This window comes from Setaria italica, chromosome VIII (genome assembly GCF_000263155.2).
Source record: "Setaria italica strain Yugu1 chromosome VIII, Setaria_italica_v2.0, whole genome shotgun sequence".
Classification (NCBI taxonomy): domain Eukaryota; kingdom Viridiplantae; phylum Streptophyta; class Magnoliopsida; order Poales; family Poaceae; genus Setaria; species Setaria italica.
In genome coordinates, this window is record NC_028457.1 from 28,457,466 (window position 1) to 28,479,913 (window position 22,448).

The 22,448-nt window shown below is 40.6% G+C and overlaps 1 protein-coding gene and 1 long non-coding RNA gene across 2 annotated transcripts; one reads left to right on the top strand and one right to left on the bottom strand.

Annotated features, from left to right (window-relative positions):
- Positions 1-1,738: 1,738 nt before the first annotated feature.
- On the bottom strand, positions 1,739-21,931 carry LOC111258247. Its single transcript, XR_002678878.1, has 4 exons — positions 21,379-21,931; positions 19,394-19,482; positions 2,222-2,349; positions 1,739-1,782 (listed from the first exon to the last, which is right to left on the bottom strand). It is a non-coding gene; the product is annotated as an uncharacterized LOC111258247 (long non-coding RNA).
- LOC101782786 (uncharacterized aarF domain-containing protein kinase 1) lies at positions 8,618-17,875 on the top strand. The gene is made up of 16 exons (XM_004979390.3): positions 8,618-8,852; positions 8,951-9,034; positions 9,781-9,921; positions 10,008-10,078; positions 10,524-10,617; positions 11,471-11,548; positions 12,666-12,732; positions 13,174-13,259; positions 13,507-13,557; positions 13,803-13,850; positions 14,984-15,104; positions 16,101-16,281; positions 16,885-17,022; positions 17,111-17,223; positions 17,317-17,385; positions 17,458-17,875. The coding sequence occupies exons 1-16, from the start codon at positions 8,703-8,705 to the stop codon at positions 17,562-17,564; spliced, it is 1,599 nt and encodes a 532-aa protein (XP_004979447.1). The 5' UTR covers positions 8,618-8,702; the 3' UTR covers positions 17,565-17,875.
- Positions 21,932-22,448: the final 517 nt, after the last annotated feature.

Consider the following 22,448-nt stretch of genomic DNA (forward strand, 5'->3'; position numbering starts at 1 on the left):
CACAGAATTGATTGAATCCATCCGTACTTAAACCAAACCGTATGTTCCTTACATCCTTTTCAAACTCGGAAAATTCTCTGTCAACTATTCTCCACTTGGACCCTTCAGCAGGGTGTTTGATCATTTCATCTTACTTACGTTCTTATTTGTGCCAATGCATCAACTTTGCATATGTCTTATTTCTGAACAAATGCTTCAAACGTGGTACTACAGGGAAATACCACATTACCTTCGTAGGAACATTTTTCTTGCTGGCCTGCCCCTTAATATCACCGGGATCATCTCGCCTAATCTTATAACGTAGCACTTCGCACATAGGACAAGCCTCCAATTTCTCGTTTTCCTCACCGCGATAGAGGATACAATCATTAGGACATGCATGTATCTTTTGTACCTCCAAACCCAGAGGGCAAACAACATTTTTCACTTTGAACATTGAGGACAACAATTCGTTCCCCTTAGGAAGCATGTTCTTTATGATTTTCATTAACTCGTCAAAATCCTTGTCAGAAACTTCATTTTTTACCTTCCATTGCAACATTTCCAGTGCGGTACCCAACTTTTTGTACCCCTGTTTGCAATCTGGGTACAACAATTTCTTATGATTATCTAACATTCGCTCGAACTTCTTTAACTCCTTCACATTCTCGCAGTCTTCTTTGCATCTCGCAACACCTGACCTAGATCATCGGTAAGACCTTCTTCTGCAACCATCTCTTCTTCAGCCTCGCCCATTGCAGCATCTGCAAAGGCACCTCCTTGAGTCCTATCAGGAATGTAGTTATCATCTTCTTCTTCATCATAATCATCTTCCATCATAACTCTTCTTTTGCCGTGATTGGTCCAAACAAAATAGTTAGGCATGAATCCCAAACCGTATATGTGAGCATGAATCGTCTTTCTGGATGAGTAATCTTTCTCATCTTTGCAAATTCGGCATGGACAACAAATGAAACCAGATGACGGCTTGTTGGACATTGCCAGATCGAGAAAACCATGCAAGTCATTAATGTACTCCATAGAGCTTTTGTCCGCGCTGTACATCCATTGCCAATCCATTAGAAAGTACTACCGAACCAAAGATTTATCATCAATAGAATTATACATGAAACATAACAAACATGATACAAATTTCATTAAACTCAAATGTTGCTGAAAGTTTAGATAGAAATATAGAAATTTAAATTTCAAACCCAAACAACATGATACACTAAGACAAACTAAAATGTTGCTGAATGTTTCGATAGAAATATACAAATTTAAAGTTCAGACCCAAATAACATGATACACTATGACAAACTCAAATGTTGCTAAATATTTAGATAGAAATACACAAATTTAAATTTTAAACACAAACAACATGATACACAACGACAAACCATCTACGGAATACTATCTAGGAGGACTTTAAGCATCCTTGGATGGCGAAGACAAAGGTTTCACTAACCCAGCCTCATCATGTGGTTTATTTGTGCCTCCTGCAATGGTAGTACTCAGCGGACCTGAAACCCATGAGACTGGCGGTGGAGCATAACAACCATCAAAAGGAGGTTCCTGACCCGCCGCAATAGCATCTTCATGACATCTTTCCAAATAACGAAGCATTGCTCTCTCCCACATGCTCATTTTCTTTGGGTTATCATGAGGGCCAACTGTGGTTTTCCCCTTGCTACGAGAGGAATGACGATTGCCCCCACCATCACCACTACCTCCAGCAGCAGTAGCCATCTCTATGTAGCTCATATTTGCAAATTTAAACTATGAACAAATTATACTTTTTCCCTGCAAATTATTTAGCTCAAACTTAACATATAAATGAAAAATTTCTCCATTGTAGCTTATTCTAAAAATGACTAATTACATACCTCTATTTTATCTTATTATCTTTATGTACCACAATTTATCTCACTCATATTTGCCGATGACTAAAATATGACCAAATTATATTTTTCTGCATAATTTATTTAACTCATATTTGTAAAGGACTAAACTATGAAATTATTCCTCTAACCTCATATCAATTTCTTTGACTAATACGAAACATAGCATCCAAAAAATTGTAGCTTATTCTAAAAATAACAAATATGAGCTCTAAATAACACATGCATATAAATGAAAATTTTCTCCATTGTACCTTATTCTAAAAATCACAAATTGCTCTAGCTCTAAAGCATAAACTTAGTATACTAACCATGTATCAAGGGAGGATGAAGTTTCTAACCTTTAGAATACTTGAACGAGCGAAATCCCTGTAAAATGGTCAAAAATCCGGCAGCACCTCCCCTATTTCGCCATGAATGGATGAAGCCCGAGCTGGAGGAAATAGCTCGGGCAAAAGGAAGAAGACGCCTGATTTATATATAGGAGGGAAGTTAGTACCGGTTGGAGCCCCCAATCGGTACTAAAGAGGGTCACGGGGGGCTCCGGGGGAATTAGCCGTTAGACCCGGTAATAATGCTCACATTAGTACCGGGTCAAAAACCAACCGGTGTTAAGCCTCGGGACGAATGCTGAGTTTTCCAGTGTGGATGCTTGTTATCTTGGCAATGCTGACATTTAGCATATATAACAAAAAAAAATTTCAAACTTTCTGTTCACATCTAGGATTACTGAATTTCATGATATTTAGCTCAAATTCAAATCCCAACTTGATGTCGCAATACAACAAAGGAAGATTCACTTTGTAAGGTAGGGTACATATCTAAGTTAGCAACTATCACTTGGCAATACCCCTATGAGAAATTCTGAAATCCTTTGTACCCAAAATGTAGAATTTGAAAGGTAGGGTATATATCTAAGTTATCAACTATCACTGTGCAAATTTTTAATTTCAAATACACAACTTTTGTGAGGAGATCTAGAAAATAAATAGATGAATCCCATACACAACTTCTGCGAGGGTGATTTTGATGTATTAGAACAGTTTAAATGGAATCGATACCGTGTATATATAGGGTGTGAACCCCCAACCCCAAGGTTCTGAAGATGATTTTGGTTCATTCTTGTTGCCTTGCCAACAAACAGTGAGTTCAAAACTTCAAATAAGCTAGGTTGCGTGAACTACTCCATCCACAGCCTGTTGTTCTTGGATCTTCCCCTCCCGTTGTCGTTGTTGTCCTGTCGATTCAGACGAACTGACAAACCGGCAGCAGGTGACCGGTTCAAAGCGTTGGAACAGTCGACAACATCCCCCGTGCGGCCGTGCCAAGTGTCGCGGCCGTCTTTTCGATCAGCTCCAAGCTAGAACACGACCACCTGCACAAAGAACCAGCAAAGCAATCGCTAGCCCGGCCCTGCGAGCTGCAGCCCATGCTGCCGCCGTTTATAAAACCCAGTGCGTGGTCTCGATCGTGACAGGAACAACCCTAGCTTAAAGATTGTTGAGCTATTAACAATGGTGTCCAGACCGCCCTGCCGTCCGCCGTCCTGATCCTCCGGCGTGGCCTTCGCGCTGCTGCTGGCGGCCGGCGCCGTGGCGGGGCTCGGCTTCACCCACGGCCTGAAGCGCTACTTCGACGGGGTGGTGTTCGGCGGCACCGGCGGCTCGCCGGAGGTCGACAGGCTCCACCGCGACGTGGACAGGTTCTTCCACCTCGCCTACGCCTCCGCGGGGCTCATGCTGGCGGCCGCCACGTGCACCGCGCTCATATCATGCTCTCCGTCTACTCGCTCGTCAAGTGGCGATGACGATAGATGATGGTGCATAGCTATAGGAGGATTAATTCGTTTGGTGTTGTGATTAGAAATTGCCGTTAATTTAACCGGATCGATCAGCTATTATGTCACGAGCAATTTTGCAATGCTTGACTTTAATTTGTTGTAATCACTTTCTTTAAACACACATAATATTAGAAAGGAAATAACCACTTTAGGTTAGTACGTACCGCGCATGAACTATTCAATTTGTCTACTTGACCCATCTATCTTTACCTATTATTAAAGCAAGTAACGCCTCTGCCTGAATTTTTGTACGTCGTGGTCATTTTGCAAAAAAACCCCTGATGTTTTGTGTAATCAACCCGCAGTCCATTATTATGAATAGTCTGGGTGTCGGATTGAAAAAGGAGGAAAGAGAGGGGGTTTAAAGGGAAAAAACTTCTCCTTTCTCCAATCCAAAACAAGGAGGCGAAGGAGGGGGACGGGGCGCGGGCAGCGGCCGGAGCGGGGTGCCCCACCACGGCCGCGCCGCCCGCCCGTTGCCGAGGCGGCGCCACGCGCCTGCTTGGAGCTCCCCATCCGCAGCCGCCCGGATCTCCCCCGCTGAAGCTGCCACCCAGAGCTCGCCAACTGGAGCTTCCCATCCGCGGCCGCCCGGATCTCCCCCGCCGCAGCCGCCGCCTGGAGCTCCCCATAATACTGATGCCCGTGCGTTGTCCACACGCGCGCACAAGCGAGAGGAACCGCAGCAGCTTGAAGTGTCGGGACCGGAGCATGCTGTGGACGTCGGAGCTCGCCGCATGGCTTGCGCTCGGAGTTACGCGGAGGGAAGCGAAGCCACCGCCACCGCAGCCACACGAGCGGGAGCGCAGCCATGGTAGATGCTACGCATGGTGCTCGCCACCGCAGGTGCCGCGCGTAGTGGTCGCCGCCGCCACTCGAATCGCACGCAGCTGAAGCCTCGGTCTTGTCGTGCTGTGGCAGAGTGTGCTGCTCGCCTCGGAGCTCGAGTAGCACCATGTGGTTGTGAACGAACAAGACACCAAAAGATAAGGACCGTCCTTTTTTTAATTAGTTTGTGGGTCCCGTAGAAAATCTAGACCCAAATTAAAGAACCTAAACACGAATACGGGGTAAGGTCCAGCGTGGACGAAGAGAAGAGAGAACCAGAGATAAGGGTGCCTCGCAGTTTGGATTATGACGGTGCCGTTGCATCAAAAAGAGAAAACGGCCAAGTCCTCTTCCTTTCTTTTTCTATTGCACGTGGGTTCCGCTTTAAATCCAAACCATTTCCTAAGCACAGCCAAACCATGGATTCGGATTGGAGTTTTATTTCCCAATCCATAATCTACTTCTCCGTATCCCTATCACATCCCCCGTCCAAACGTCACCTTAGGATTTCACATGAGATGCTGGAACCGAGTTGTGTTTTGCATCACGAGTGTCCGAGTTGTGTTTTGCATCGTGAGTGTCTCGACCGCCCAATCCAGATGGATGGCTACGAGCCAGGTGCGAAGTTAAGCTGCCATGTCGGGGGAGATATTGGGCCAAAAACGGTAAGGCAAACAATTAAGACTCAAGAGGAGTTGAAGCAGTACGACGGGTCCGACCCTGAGAAGAAGCCACGGCTGATGGCCATCAATGAATAATTATTTCAATATAAGGATATATGTTAACATAAATGCAATAAATATATAGTGATACAAATAGAAAAAAACATGAGTTTTAAAAATACGATTATCATTTCACCGTAGGAACGCTCAGGCATTTTGATATATATAAGTGAAAATATGTCATACTAACATGTTTTTTCCATAAAGCAAGTAAGGTTTCTGCCCAGTTTTTTTTCATACGTCATGGTCATTTTGCAAAAAAGTTCCTCAATTTTTATGGAATCAACCTGCAGTCCAAATTCTGAAGAGAGGGGGGCTCAGGTGGAAAAAGGAGGGAAGGGAGGGCGCTAAAGGGCAAAAAGCTTCTCCTTTCTTCAAAATAGAGAGGCGAAGGAGGGGGATTGGGCGCGGGTGGCAGCCGGAGCAGGGCACTCTGCCGCTGCCCCTGCATGCAGCCTCGGCGGCATTGCCGGCATGTGGCACGTGAGGATTTTCACCGCGGAGGCTTAAGTAGTGGTGGCAGTGCTGCGAGCTGCTATTGCTGCTTGTAGCTGCTCCAGAAATACAGAAAAGCAGTCCCTTCCCCAACGATTCTTGTCCAAATCCAAACATAAACTTGCAAATCGTCTTTATACAAAGATGTATCTGGATCAACGAGCTACATGTGTTAGATAGGGCTTTGGTTCCATAGGATCGAAAGATAAAAGTCTCTGAACTTTGGGAAAAACACCGGTTACACTGAACCTTTAGAATTTGCTCCTGTCAATTATCTCCAAAGCACCGAAAGGCTACCTTTTCTCGAGCACAGATCATCCAAATCCAATAACAAACTCTCCAAGCACCTTTAACCAAACTTGTAGAGGTACTATAGGGCTGCAAGTTCTAGATTGGAACTTTGCTCAAAAGATCTTTGGTTTGGAAGATTGAGAGCTCTGACTTTCGGTCAGGAACTGAACATTCCAGTTTCAAATAAGAAAAAGGTGAATCAAAAAGACACAACCGATAGATACACAAAGAATATAGTGTATTCAGAGGTCCTCACCAAATAGGTACAACCGATATTTGTTAAGGCATTCAATATTCTTGATGATGTCACTGTTGTTTGATATGTAGTATTTGCTGATATCTTCCTATACGTTTCATATTTGGGTGGTAATTGTTGTTTCCTTCATAATGGTGATGGAGTAATGGTCTTTTTTGCCACTCATTTTTGATGAATTGTCTACCGCATATTGTGAAGCGAAGCTAACATATTATAAACAAATGTATAATAACGTGAGAGCAAGTAATGACCCGTAGCAACGCATGGACAACCAGTAACTGAACATTCCAGTTTTAGTTTCAGAAATTTCCAATGCACTTCTGACAATCTAAATAGCCCACCTTTCAAACTTTAAGCTTCATTTAAAATACTTGGACACTATTTCTTGTGAACAACAGCTAGACACTATATCTCCTCGTAAACAAATAATTAACCAAACACGCATAGCAAGAAAGCATCAAACAATAAATATTTTGGTTTATTGTGTTTGAGAAATGAATAATTATTTTAGTATAAGGATATATGTTAACAGAAATGCAATAAATATATAGTGATAGAAATAGGAAAAAAACCCACGAGTTTTAAAAATATGATTATCATTTCACCGTAGCAACGCACGGGCATTTTGCTAGTCACACTTAAAAAGGAGACCGAATTCGTACCTCCAACACTAATTTCCTCAATGGAAAAAAAAAAGCAATGCACAATATGTAGTGAGCATGTAAAGAAGTGGAAGAATGGATCAACCCCTTCCATTCAAATATTTCTTATTCAGGTTGACAGTATGAAAATTCATGCCCACAACAAAGCGATGAAAATATATACGTGTTTTGCAAACAAGACTTAAATCTGCTAGGAGTATAAAAGTTCTTTGTCATGGGATATATTTATAAAATTTATGAAAATGGATGAGGGGATCGGTAACTAAACATTCAGACACCACAAAAGTTCAAGATGCCACTAAACCTCCCTTCCCATATGTGCTGGAGTATAAAAACTCGGGCATAACCTCGTAACAGACTAAAACGTGGAAGAAAAAAATAATATTTAAAGATAAACCACACACTAGTAGTTAATAAGCAGCTTAACCAAAGAATAATTATAAAAACATCAACCACTCATTGCCATGGAACCACAAAGGGGTTGCCATGATAGTCTATTCTACGTCTGTTATAGCAAGACAAATGCATCATTATTATTAAAAAAAGAGAGTGTAGGTAAGGCAGTGATGAGTGCAGCTAATAACCTCTCTTCTAGCAAAGCATCCACCACAGAGAAATTGAAAAAAACCTAATTTTCATCGAATAATTTACCAAAAATAATAATTGTTCTGTTGAGTTTGATCCTTTCGTCCCCCCTTGGAAGGTGTGACTCATCAGTGCAGTAGCGAGGCACAGCCTCTACCCCATGCGCCAAGCCATCACAAAATGTTCCTGTTCATACCGTTGGTTGCCTTTGTTCTTGTCATGACACCATCGAGACCTTGTTCGTGTTCTGCATGTGCTGCAGCTTGCAGGTGCTGGCTGGCTAGCTAGCAAGCGATTGCTGGTTGCCTGGCTGGGACTAATGTGAGATGATAGTGTAGTTGTAGGTCGCCATGACGCCATGGGTGTGTCGGGTTCTTTAATTTAACATTAGTAAAAAAAGAACAACTTGATCGAGGAGAACATGTCCATTGGAGCGTGCATTCAATATTCGTAAGCTAGCTTGCCAAATAGATCAGCTTCCCCGCCAACAGATTCTAGGACCAACAGCTTTTATGAGCAGCAAGTGAGCATTTCAGACCAACAACTTTTTAGAAAAGCTCCCGCTCTCCAAACAGGACCTTTTTTAGCACATAGCGTGAATAAATGTTTGCAAAACACGTCCCATACTAAAAGATATGTTGTAAGTTTGGATGATTCAACAATAAAGACCTATAAGTAAACTTTCTCATAAATATTGACCTATAATTTTATATTTGGAACCAAAAGTATAAAATTATTCATGGTGCTTTGCAACAAACTCTAACCTGTTGGTATGCTAAGGGCTAAGAAGTAAAGGCTGTATTTGGCAAAATATGTGGAACATGATGGAATTTAATAACTACATAAAAATAAAATTCCAAGGGAACAATATTTAGATGTAAACTATCGCAGACATAGATAATGTGAACATATTTTTTAAACGATTTTTCACATGAGAAATATTTAATCAAATATTTAAAAGGACAGAAGAATTTTCACTGAATTTTACTCTCAAAACTGGGAGAGAGTTTTTTTTAAAAAAATAAAAGATAAACTGAATCTCCAATTTCTTCTTCAAACGAAGGCTCTACTACGCCTCAATCGTTTCTTCCCCCAAATTCCAAATCTACCATCCCAAACCCTGAACCCACAATCCGCGCCGCAATGCTCCGCCGCCGTCGCGCCCCGCTCCTCCTCACCGCCGCCGCGGCGGGTGTCGCGCTGGCCGCCGCCTCCCCGACCGGCGACAACGGCCGAAGCGTTGCCTCCGCGCTCCAGCACGGCGTCGCCCGCTCCTCCCGCGCCGTCTACACGGTTCGCCCTCAGCGCTAGATACGGCTCCTCCCCGTTGTTGTTCCTCCTGCGTTCCGAAGGCTACTCTTGCTCAGTTTCCCGGCGGTTGGTTGTCGCAGATTGGGTTCGTGGTGGCGGATTACAAGTACTCCCTGAGGGGGCTGGATTCTGGGTCGGCGGATTACCGGGTTAAGCTCTCTGAGGTATGGATTTGCCCCGGATGCGATGGGTGCGTGTAAGCTTGTTGACTACAATAATTTTGTTTTGTCATCATGTTATGATTGTTGTATGATTGATCAGTTATTTTGAATGTGGTAGCTAGGTAGGGCTAGAGATATTAACTTCATGGATCTGGTTGCTGAAGTTGTCTAGTACCAGTGCATACTTTTTGGAAACAGAAACATAATTTATTTTGATGTTACGTAAAGTTCACATTTAGATAACACCGTCACATGGTAGCCTTTCTGCGCCTGTCTAATGGGCCTGTGCAACATTAGAGGAATCAACTGGTTCTGGCCTCCTTTGCTATTTGGATCACAAACTCAAAATCTTTCCTTAGTACTTAGTAGCAGACAACATAATACAGATACTTGCTTGATCTTGATGTCAGTGACCCTCTAGGACCCAATTTTAGTTATTTATGTGTTCCGCATATGCAATTAATGTAGCATTTTAGAACACAATAGTTCATACTACTATTTCCTGACCTCATTATTCCACAGAAACCAAGTTGTGCAATGTGGATGCTCTGATACACTTGAATAGAGACATTATGCAGATTCACCACTCGTTTGAGTTAGCAAGCCATAGCGTTCTTCTCTTTTACAATGGCTGTACCCTTTGATCTAATATCTAGTGTTTGTCATGCAATTAGTAATCGCCAGAGTTCACGTATGATTATAGATCACATGAAGCCTCAAATGATATGTTTTTCTTTGCTTGAGCGTAGGTTCATCTGCGTTCAGCGAAAAAGCTACTTAAACTATGCGAAGTGAATGGAGGGTTCTATGTAAAAGCCGGTCAATATGTTTCATCACTAAGACAAGTACCAAAGGAGTACTCCTCAACTCTCTCCAGCCTGCAAGATCAGGTTCACTATTAGCTGCTACCTCAATGATGGTGTATACGCATGTGACTTGGCTTTGTTATTTACTGTATTTTTGTCCAACAATTCAGGCAACTCCATCCAAGTTTCATGATATAAAAATGGTCATAGAGCAGAATTTTGGCAAGAAATTGCATGAAATGTAAGTATTTTATTTCGTGATTACCCTTTTTAGATTGGTTGTTTAATATCAGTACCTGTAGTCAGAACAGAATTTTCATAGGTTGGCTGTTGTGCGTACCATACTGTAGGTTCTGTATTCGACTTTGATCCTTTCATGCAGCCTGTATTGAGTGTTTTTGCCAGCTTGTTCCATGTGTACCATATTACTGTTAAAATTCACAGTATACCTAATAAGGGAAAGATTTGGCTGTTTTTATCATTAGTTTGGATTTTTTGAGTAGTAAAATGAACCTTTGCGATATCCATTCCATTAACACCATTTGAAGGCTTGAAACTGTGAATGTACAAAGCATTGCATTTCATTTGATACTTTTATGTGGTTTTCTGGGGTTTAAAGTGCTTAATAATTCATAATAGCTTATGGTGTGGGAAAAAAATCTTAAGCGTTAATATGTGAGTATCAGATTCCTGGAATTTGACGAACATCCGATTGCTGCTGCATCAATTGCTCAGGTTCATCGAGGTCGATTGCATGACAATCAAGATGTAGCTGTCAAGGTGAGATTCTTGTTAAATTTTCTCAGTTTCTGTTCCTTTTTTGTAAAGGTATACTTTTGTGTCAAGGAATATATCACCATTCTGGTTGCTAGCAGTTATAAAAGAGCTGACAACAGAAATTTCACAAACATGTTACCGACATATCCACCATCCAATTCTCTTGTTTTATACTATGACCTACCAAATTAATCTGGGCGGATACAATATGGCTACCCTTGTTTTAGAAAGGTGGGCATTTGTGTAATAGCTTTTCACTTTTACCCTTAGAATAGGTTTCATTCTTTAGTTATTGACCAATTTTATGATGTGCATTGTAAAAGTTTGGGTCATGATGTTTCATAAAGACCAGAAGTAAACTAGAAATCAGTATCCCTTTAAATGGGTAATAATCGTTACCTTTAGGCACAATTTAACGGAGTATTCCTCTAAAAAATTTAATGGAGTAAAACTTGTTTCAAATTGAAGCAGCTGAGCGCCTGAATACTTCATCAGAATGGCTGAGTCAAAAATTCTTCAAAGACATTTTAAGTATAAATGAATAGCTAACTTGACCCATATGCTCAATTCTCTCTTGTACGTATGTTTGACCTAACATTGAATGAAGTATAGAATTGTTAGTAACAAGATATAACTGCATATCTTGTTCTTTTCATATTGATAGTTTTAGTTTTGCTGTGAGCACAACAGCATAACATAGTTTGTTCGGAGTATAGAAAAAACTTGCAGAAGATATTCTTTAACCTATGCATAGATTCACTCTCATTCTGCCATATATACATGCAAATTTTCTTGAGTTAGTGTTATATGTATTAACATAGTACTGAGCTTTCGTACAAACCTTGGTGACATCTAGGTCCAGTATCCTGGATTGGAGCAGCGAATGAAGATAGACATCATGACAATGTCTTTCTTGTCAAAATCAGTCTCTTGGGTATGTTAAATACAGCAAATCTCTGTTTTCCTTTTATCATGCAAATATTTTACCAGCTGTTGCATGTAATTCATCTTATATGCTAAAATAATTTTACACTTTGACTACAACGTACTTTAAGAAAAGCAGTATTCATTGACTGGTTGTTCGGGTAACATCTTTTGTGCATTTAAGATTTAGATAAAGGAAAACCCTAGTCCTACTACTTCTGTGTGGCAGCATTAATGAAAGAAGTTGATGCAATTCTAAGCAAGACTTTATTTGTTCTTAATGAATAGATGCTGGCATTATTTAATGTTGTGGGTGGGTGCATTAGCCTTTTAGATGGCAGTTGCCACATCCAAATAGATTGTGATTCAGCGAACAGCCTTGGACCTGTCATTTTGTCCTCCACTGTGGTCACTGTTCTAATTTGAATTTTCTAAAAACATATTTCTGTGGTTCTTATAGTTAATTGGATTTTGTTGACACTTTGGCATGCACCATCACTGAGCTTTAATCAGTCGGATGAATTGATAGCACACAATCCAATCTGCACGGAGTATCTTCGCACGATAAAATCAGTGCACCGCACACAATCAATGTACTCATCTTCTACTGATGCACATATAATTGTTGGCAAATACTTTATCCTTGCGTAGCAGTTGCCATGATTGGACAGACTGGTATTAGTAGCAATTGGTCACGCGCATGGTACTCCACTGTGGTGATCTTTTTATCTTTTTTTGGACTAACATGTTTCAATGATCCTTATGGCAAACTGATTTCTGTTGATTTAAAGTCTGATGTGCCACGGTGCCTTACAATCAAGACATTGATTGCAATGTGTAGTTTGTTGCTAGTACCTCATTAAATGCATTGACCATATATCTCATGAATGGAAGTGGCCATAAATCTATTTCCTTTGAGCAGCCAGGACCTACTGAGTACTGGTGGTACCCACTGTTCCATCATTGTATCCTCTGCTGTGGTCATATTTATTGTTGTAACTTTAGGATATGCTTTCATGATTCTAAACATGCATGAAATTTTGTTGGTAACCTTTACGTGTATCACTCTCTGTTCTAATATAATTTATTGTTTGTCACAATCAAAATTATGTTTTTCATGTCTGCAGATTTTTCCTGATTATAAATTTGACAGAATACTAGTTGAATTTGAGAAATCCATGTCAATGGAGCTTGGTAAGTGCATTCATGTTCCTTTATTGTAAACTGTATATAACTCTTATTTAGATAAATGATTTCTGAGAAATCTTCTATTTAGTATATCTATTTGATTATTTTCTTTCATATATTCTGGAGGCACTACCAAAAGACATTTATTTATTTTCCTTGAACCATGATTTTGCATATGTCAGTGCTCATTTCTGTTGCCTAGCTTTTATATAATCCTTTCAGAAAATAAAAGTAAAATTCCTGTAATTTTTGCACGATGAGTTTCAAAGTTGAACTATGTCCCTATTTTTCATGCACTTATTTATGCTCTTGGATTGAGCTTTGTTGTTTTGTGGCATTTCATTTAGATCATTTGTTGAAATTCTCATTATCTCTGTCTGATCTTCTAACATTCACTTAGTATATTATTTTGTATTGTTGAAGTCACTGTTCCTCGTTCATTTACAGATTTTACCCTAGAGGCTAAGAATTCCGAGAGAACAGCCAACTGCTTCAGGAAAAATAGTGTTGTTAAAGTGCCTTATGTGTTCTGGGTACGAGCCTTAAAAAACTTAATAAGTTTGCTGTGGTATTTTTGGAAGAATAAACAATTTTTGTGTGCTATGTTGCGTAAGGCATACCTTATCCCACCACACGCACATCACAAACAGTCAAAAAGAACATGAACCAGTACTAGACTGTCAGGGGTGTTATGTATGCTTACATATTTAAAATTGACTATTATGTGAACTATTTAGATTTATGTAAGGTAATTTGTGACAATAGTTAATCCTGTTGCAGCAATTGACAACCAGAGAGGTTTTGACGATGGAATTTTGTTATGGACACAAGGTAAATAATTAATCCTTAGGCTTTATTTATACAAAGATTCTATTTGCGCATCTTTATCTATCAGTGGGTTTGCTGTGGAATTTCGATGATTTCATTATGGAATCTCTAGGTTTATACAAACACTTTTCGAAAAATGTGAAAACCACGCATACTCTTTTACTTACTCTAAAATAATGGAAAAGAAATTAGTCAATTACTAATAAGGAGAAGTACCATTGACCCCTGGGGTTCTTATGTTTTGACAGGTTAATGACTTGGACTTCCTGAGGAGAGCAAATATTAGTCCAACAAAGGTTCGCAGCTGTATTGTGACATTAATATATTTTCAATCATAAGTGACTTCATTGAAGGCTTTCTTGTACATATACACATTACAAATGTGACAAAAATGCTACAGAACTTGCTAGATTCAGGTTTTCCAAAAGCTGCTCAGCCTTCATTAAGTTTGTTAAGTTCACATGACAGCTGGTTCAAAAAAAAATAGACTTGAACTGCTGAAGGGAGGACGGGCAAATACACTTCTACACTCTCCCACTAAGCTCTCTCAGGCCTTTGGCATAGACTAGAAGTGGTCTGCAATTGTTCCTTTTATGAAAATTGTGTTTAATGTTAACTCAGAATCTCTTCTCTAGTACCATGTCAAGTTTCATACTTTCATGCATCAAGTAACCCAAAAACTTAAGTTGTTGAGGAAAGGTGTATCTGTGTGCAAATATAAGAAATGAAATATAATTTATTACATTATCTAGTTGTTCTGTGTCCTCATTGTCATGTACTTCAGCCAGAATTTGTACAGTATTGATATCGGTACCAATACGCTCCTTGTGATTGTAAGTGAAAGCAAGATTGGCTTGGGATAATAGATTGATTATGGTGCAAAGCACAGGTACAGATTATATAGGCAAGGATGTCCTAGGGTTTATAGTAACACCCAATCAACGGAGATCCTTGCCTAATCTAATGACCTAGGCAATCAAGCCATCCCAGGGAAGGGGTAGGCGCACGGCCAAAGGCCCGTGCGGCACCCTGCCCAACAGCCCAAAGGGCTGGCCTAAACACATTGTCTAACAGTAAGTTGTAGTGCATTTTGCTTTACCACTTATTCACTTTGTGTGTTTAGAACCGGATACGGATTTTTCATCATTGAGTTATTATGGTACAAAAAAGTGTTTATTTTGTATTCATGTACACGAACACACATAACACTTGTTAATCAAATGCATATAGTCACCAATCAGGGTTGTATTTCCTGAAAGCATGATACCATTTGGAGTTATGAATCATGCACCATAATGGGTTCTTATATATGGTCGTATATTTCTATACCTTAATGCTAAACTATTTTCTCTTTGTACTTAGCAGAGTTTGGTTCACCTGCCTCTATTGCAAGTTTCATTTTCTCATGCATGTTGTATTTACCTTCCAGGTAGCTAAGGCTTTGATTGAACTGTTTGGTGAAATGGTATTTGTACATGGTTTTGTCCATGGTGATCCACATCCTGGAAATATATTAGTTTGTCCTCAAGGCAATGGAAAATTTTCACTAGGTACTCATTTCTTGAACATAGTATTTTTCTAGTTGTCCATAATCACAACGCAAGCATAACTGTACATCTTGCGAAGAGTAGTAACGTAATAATACATTAATTGTAGAATCTCAGTACCAACTATCACATTCCAGCTCTTCAGGAATGAACACATGAAACTCACTTCAAATTTTTGTTTTCACTGTGGATTCCTTGTCCATCTAACGTCTCCAGAATGGCCAAATCAACCATGATTCTGGAACAAACTGGTCGATTCGTAAATATGAGATATCCAAATATTAAATATATGTTTTCTTGATTGGATTGTCTCTGATGGGTGAATCTTTATCACTTACACTTGAATGTTAGTAAAATGTTATGAGTTGATTTTTAACTCGATTATGCAAGCCAAAATTTAAACTGGCATGTGTGTTTTGCTCCCTTTGTTGTCCTTACAGTCTTGTTGGTACACATGTAACTAGTTTCAGAAACCTCTATATTAACAGTAGACTACAACACAAAAACTGGACATAAATGCATCTTAATCGAACTCTGATAATTTTATGTTCCATCCTTTTTTCTTATGTTTGTCTTCATTCATTGACAATAGTGATAAGTCTGAACCTGTAGATGGTCAAAGCGACCCATTTAAATAAACCTCTTTGTGTTGACAAACTACATATTTCAACTGTATAGAGTCTGGGGACTCTTCTTCAATCCCTAGTGACCACAGATGACATCCTTTGCGATGAGCCTTTGTTGTTCGTGGATCAGGGCTCCTATTTAGATCTTGATCAAAACCTTTCAATTCTTTATATGATGGAGGGCGATGGGACATTAAGGCTCCCAGAAAACAGCAAGCATTTGTTCTTGTTGGAGCTTCTTGATCTACACGGGATGAGATCTTTTTAATGGGATTGGAGGGAGCTAATCAGACTCAAACATTGTATGGAATGTGAGTTGGCCACTTTGATCTTGTAGAATGATTACATCTAAAAGTGGGTATGGCTTTTGCAGTTCTGTTGGATCATGGAATTTATAGAGAACTGGATCAAAAATTCAGATTGGACTATTGTCAGCTGTGGAAAGCATTGATACTGTTGGATACAAAAACAATTCTGGAGTTAGGCGAGCAGTTCGGTGTTGGCAAATATGCAAAGTACTTTCCTGTAATATTCACAGGCAGAACCCTGGAAAGGTAAGATTCCGTTCTTTCAGATATATACCATGATGCACTAGTTATCATTGAGCAATAAATATTAGAAATGATATCATCAGCATTCATAGAACATCTTTCTTGGGACAGGAAAAATATTGATAGGGCATCATGGGACGAGCTTATGACTTATCCCAATTCCCAAGTTCATGCACATATTATTTTTAATAATCAATTTCTTAAGCGGTGTTTAAAGTTTAAACTGAGCAGAGAGTTAAATCCAATATGAAAAGTAACTAAAAGATTGCATGAAGGAAAACTTTAAATTTCATATCGTTTATATACTTTATTAATCATTGTACGTGAATGAATCCTCAATTGTCTGTTCGTTTTACTTCAAGCATTCAACTTGAAACTACACAGGTAGGAGAACTATTTTGAACCATAAAATTTGCATAATTTTGATGTGTGAAATTAATGTATATGGGGCAATATTACTTTGTGTATCATGGTGGGACCCATCAGTTAACATTTGAATCACGTCATATAACCGTACTATATAGAGTACAATCAGTATGCCTTGTGTGCTTGGAGTTGATGCCATAATATACCTTGTTAAACTATATCTGTATCTATAATGATCAGCAAATCAGCTCTTGGCACACAAATGTCTAGTGAAGAGCAGAGGCGTTTAAAGGAGGACTTGAGCTCTCTGGGAATGGATGATATATCTTCATTTATGGAAGCCTTGCCACGGGACTTTTATGTCATACTGCGAACAGAGTATGAAACTTTTTTGTCAGAGCACATCAGCATGTTGTTGTTGTCACCTTCATTCTTGCAGCTTATAAATGTTTTATCTCGATTTCAGTGGACTATTGAGGTCCATTTTGGGGAATCTTGGGGCGCCACGCCATGTTCGGCTTCTCACTTATGCAAAATGTGCTATACATGGGCTCGAGAAACAGCCCAAACTGGAGTCTGGTATGTCGAAGTCAACTAAACTAAGATTTACTCCTGTTATCATCATCCTGTCCTAGCTAGCCTAATGTCTTGGAGCTCTTCTATTGCATTCAGGTGCAATTAACCGGATGTTCTTGCAAGTCAAAACAAATATCAGCTATCTCCATCTGAGGGTACTTATTGGTAAGGACACTATCACCATCCTGATGTTTTGACTTCAATGTCTAATCCTGCTTGCTACCTAAACTTCCTCAGAAATAGCGGGATTGTTAGCAAAAGTAAATGATGCAAGGCACAAGGCCGTGAGCAAGCTCAGACAGATGTTTCGGGAGATCAGTCAAGGCCTTCATCTCCTTACATAATGCCCTGAAGTGTGTCAATGGTGGTGGAGGAAGTATGCAGGAGTCAAATCATAACTGCAATTGCGGATTGGATGTGTATCTTGTATGATTAAATCATACGTCTGTTGTAACATCGGGGCAGTGTTTTGCCAATACTGTGGGCCCTGTACATGTCAGCTCAGGCAGCAAGGAATTGTATTATGATTGAATGCTGTCGTAAGAACCAAAAGGTTGCCACAGAAGTTGTACATTAGGGCAAGAGCAATGTTTATAGACCAAGTAATCTTTATGGGTGGGACCCATTGAAGTGGGCTTTAAGCTATTCTGTATCACCACAATCCTGAGCCTGGATGGATTCTAACGTGAGGCCCACTAGCAAATAAAAAAATGCATCCAGGGCTTCAAGCTCAACCAGCCGACGCCCCTCCTCTTCCGTTCCCCTCTCCGTGCTTCCTCCCTCCGCACCTTCGCCGTCGCCCATTCCTCCCTACGCCGTCGTTGCTCCACCTTCTCTCCAACCCAGATCGACCTTTCTCTGCCAGGATTGAGCCCCAGGCACCACAAATCGGCCTCAAATCGGCCTCCCTCTGGTTCGATCGAGCCTAACCTTGGATCGAGCCCTAAGGGCTATTTTGGGAACCCCAATCTCAGCGGGGATCCCGGCCTTTTCCTCGGGCTGGAAGTCCGCGCGGAAATTGGTCACAGGCTGAAATCCCCTGCTGTTTGGAAGCCCACGCCATGGGGCTGCGGCAACCCAACCCTCGTGTTTTCCCCGGGCAGCATTCCACTATCTCGTCGTCGCGAGGCCAGCAGCTAGCGTCTAGGCGCCACCGCTCCACCTCCCCGTTCGGGCGCTTTCTCTCCGATCCCCGTTTAGGCGCTGCTGCTCCACCTCCCCATCCAGGTGCCACCACTCCATCTCCCCGTCAAGGTGCCGCCGCTCCGTCTCCCCATCACTACCTGCAACGACACCTCCACCTCTACCTCGGCCACTGTCACACCCGGTTTGAAAACAAAACCAAGTGTTACCTATATGTATGTCAGGATCTAGTTTCATACATATAGTGACATCATTAGTGAATAAAAGTAACAGTATCACGTAAAGGAATATAAATAAAGACTTACGAGTCTATCAGAAATATACAGCTTGGAAACGAAGGCTCCAAACTTCAGAGGCAATTGACTAGGGGCTGCGTACGCCTAGAACTTAGCATCATCTTTAGAAAACTTCACACACCTTCCTCTTCTAAGCAGCAGCAAGCAAGGATGAGTACAATTATGGTTGGTACTCAGCAAGGCCACAAGAAATAACCATAATAACGATTTAAGTTCATCTTCAAGTTTATTAATCATGTGAGGGTCCAGACCGCTCTTGACCGTAAGCATGGCTGATATATCAGTTTTACACTCTGCAGAGGTTGTACACTTTCACCACAAGTCGCGTAAAAGTTCAGAATAACTTTAGACCCAACCATGTTGTGCTGATCAGGCACTCATCACACTACTGAGGTGTGACTGCATAGGGACGCTACGAGGCCTTTATAAAGATTCGCTAGTAAGTGGTAACCCGCTAAGGTTTCAGGTCGAAGCAGAGCATAAACCTCTCTCAAGGCCGCGAAGCTATCATAGAGCACATCAGCCTGAGGGCCATGTTATACCACATCAACGCCTCCCCTCTTACCCTTTCGGTAAGATTACCCCAGACTAGAGTCTCTAATTAATTAGCTAAGACCAGAGCTATGTAGTTCTTATGGTTGCACTATTTTCCTAGGTAGTCGCTCCATGTTCCAATTAACATTATCATGGTATTATAAATAAGCATAGACAGAAGGGTAGTTAGGGACACTTACCTTTCTGCAATGAAAATTTACTCTTACTACTCTTCAACTCTTGCTCTCTTGAAACTCTTAATATTCAAATCTTTCGAGCAACGATCCTTCTACTCGAAGCAATCATCAGCACAAGCATACAAAACAACAAACAAGTAAAACTAAGAACAATACACCGGTCAAAGAAAAGTTTTAAAAGAGCATACTAAAGCTTTAAAAGAGTGTATGAAAGGATAGGGCTCAATTCTAGGTTCACGCAAACGCTGAGAATGGAACTATGGTCGACAAGGCAAAACTATCAAGAGGTTTGATTTATAAAAGAAATAAAAAAGACTGTATGCTTGATCCATTTTAATTAAATAAAACATGCACATATGTTATTTCATAGAAATACCCTACATGGAATTAAGCAAGTTATATTTAATCATTGAAAACACGATAAACTTAATCATATTTTATTTGTAAATATTCAGGTACAAGTTATGCCAATTTAACAATTAACTTTAGAAACTCAGAGCATGTATAAGACATCTAATCGAATAACTTTGTATTTCGGGTTCAACTAAACATGTTAATGTGGAAAAGGCATTTGTAATATTATTAAGTATATTAACTTTATTTATGAAAACCGATGTATAACACTAGATATCTTTTATTTAGAAAAGCTAGTTATAAATAAGAATTAACTAATTAAATCTTAATTTTTGAAAATCGGGATAGAACCTAATCAATTTTTATTTAGAAAACTAATTGTTTTTATTTAGAAAACTAATTGGATAGTCAAGTTCACATTTAACTTTGATGTTAAAAACAAGCAACAGGTAATACACACTGCTAACGAATAAGGTGAAACGAGCTAGAACAGCAAAAACAGACTATTCCAGAGCGTAGAATAAAAGCGTAAACTATGGTTTAGGAAAGACTAGCCTACAAAGAGAGCAACTAGGTTGCAGGGATAACAAACTAATCAAAGCTAAACTGAACTAGTCGGCAAAGAAACAACTAACAAGATTGACTCTAAAGAGATGGCTGCAAAAGGTTTGGCCATAAAGAACATAGCTGACTCACAAAGAGACAACTAGGATATAAGATAGCTATGAACTGGATATTGGATTGTAAGAGAAACAGGGACAAGCATGATCAGACTACTAGGCAGAACACAAACTCTAAGATAAACTATTGAGCTCACTAAGCACAAAAATCGTGCTTTGAAAAAGAAAGGCTTGGTTAGATTTATGAAAGAGACTGGATCTGAGATGAAACTGGAATTGGAAAGATCTAAAGCTTTACAGAAGACTAGATCTTCAAAAGAGATATAGAGCTAAAGCTGACAAAGAACCGCTATCGAACAATGAGCACGAAAGACTATATGCTAGGTTTATTTTAATTAGAAAAATATATGTAAAGGGTTGGAATTAATGCAAATTATACTTTATTTACAAAGATCGATGTAAACCCTATTTACTTAAATTCTCATTAAGAAAAGGCATTCAAATAGACATTAATCAAATTAATATTAAATTTATTAAAAATATGCATGATAGAAAATATCACCACTATCGTATAATTTATATTATCATGAACCTAACGCAACTTGAACGGATTAAAACGGATCTAAAACATAATTCTATGAGCTAAACAAGATTGGAAGGACCTAGATGTGATTAACTATAGATGACAGGGGCTAGATTGAAATATTTTGCGAGACACAACTAACAGTGCTCACAAATTGGTCAAAGCTCAGGGTTAGATCTGCAAAAGTTCATAGCTTGGGTTCGGTTGAAAAGATCTAATCTCTACAGGGGGTTATTTGTAGATTTGCCAAGACACAAAGATCTTTGAACAAATTACAGAGGTATTCAGGGGCCAAAACGCAAAAGGGGGACCTTCTTCTTCCTCTCGTCGGGGCCTGACGGTGACCCTCGCCGGCGCTACGGGCAGCCGGGGTCCCCGGCGGGCGGCGCAGGAGGTGGAGGAGGTGCAGGGGATCCTGGGGAGGTGCTCACCGGGGTTGAAGGCTCATGGAGCCGGCCGGAAATTGTAGGCGGGCGTTGACCGGCGGCGGCGGCTCGGGCTCCAAGCGGTGGGGCTCCTCCGGCGGCGAAGCAGGGATGCCGAACAGCGTCGGGTGCACGTCCGGGCGTCGCGAAGCTCGTAGCGTCCTCCTCTTGCTCCGACGGGCGGCTGTCGTGACGAATCAGCTGGCCGGCGCCGTTGCTCTGCTTCGGGCGGCGGCGCATGGCGCGGCGCTAGAGGCGGCTAGGCGGTGAGGCGGCGGCGGGCGAGGACGGCAGGCGCAAGGGCTCGGGCGCTCGCCCTTTACATGGCTGCGCGGAGCCCTAGGGTGGCGCGCACGCCGAGGAAGGGGCCGGCGGCGGCCATGGCCGAGCTAGGCCCGGGGAGCGGCGGTGTCAGCCTAGATGGGCCTAGGAGGGCCGGTCGCTGGGCCAGAGCGGGTCGAGTCCACGGGCTCGGCCCAAAAAAAAGATAGGATAAGATTATTTTCAGAAATAGTTTCCTGTGTAAATAAAAATCCAGAAAATCTAGATAATTTATTTAAGCCACGAAAAATACTCTGAAAATTCTAAACATTCCAGAAAAATTCCTTGAGATAGTTTGGGATACGAGGAGTCCAAACAAAATACTTAGAGCCCGTGAAAAGGATTCTAGAGCCTTCCAAAAATTGGATTTAGCTCTTAGAAAATGAGAATAAATTTCAAGAAATTCTGGAAAATTCTTAGAAGAACTTAATTATCGTCTGAACGCATTGTTGAAACTTTTGCACTCATGAAACATCAGAATGCATTGGCATAAATGCACACACAAAGAACAACTTTATTTAATTCAGAAAAATAACCAATTATTTTTCCTATACTAAATTCCCTGTAAAGAAAATAAATGTTAGAAAAAATTCAAAATTATGAGAAAATTATTTTTTAATCATTTCTTTTTAATCACATCCTGAAATTCAAAAATTTCAAGGTGTGACAGCCGCGTTCTCCGCATCAACCATGGTGTCTCCACCTTATCTTCCTCCTCGGCATATGTGTGTTCTCCTTCCTCATCTCCTGTTGTC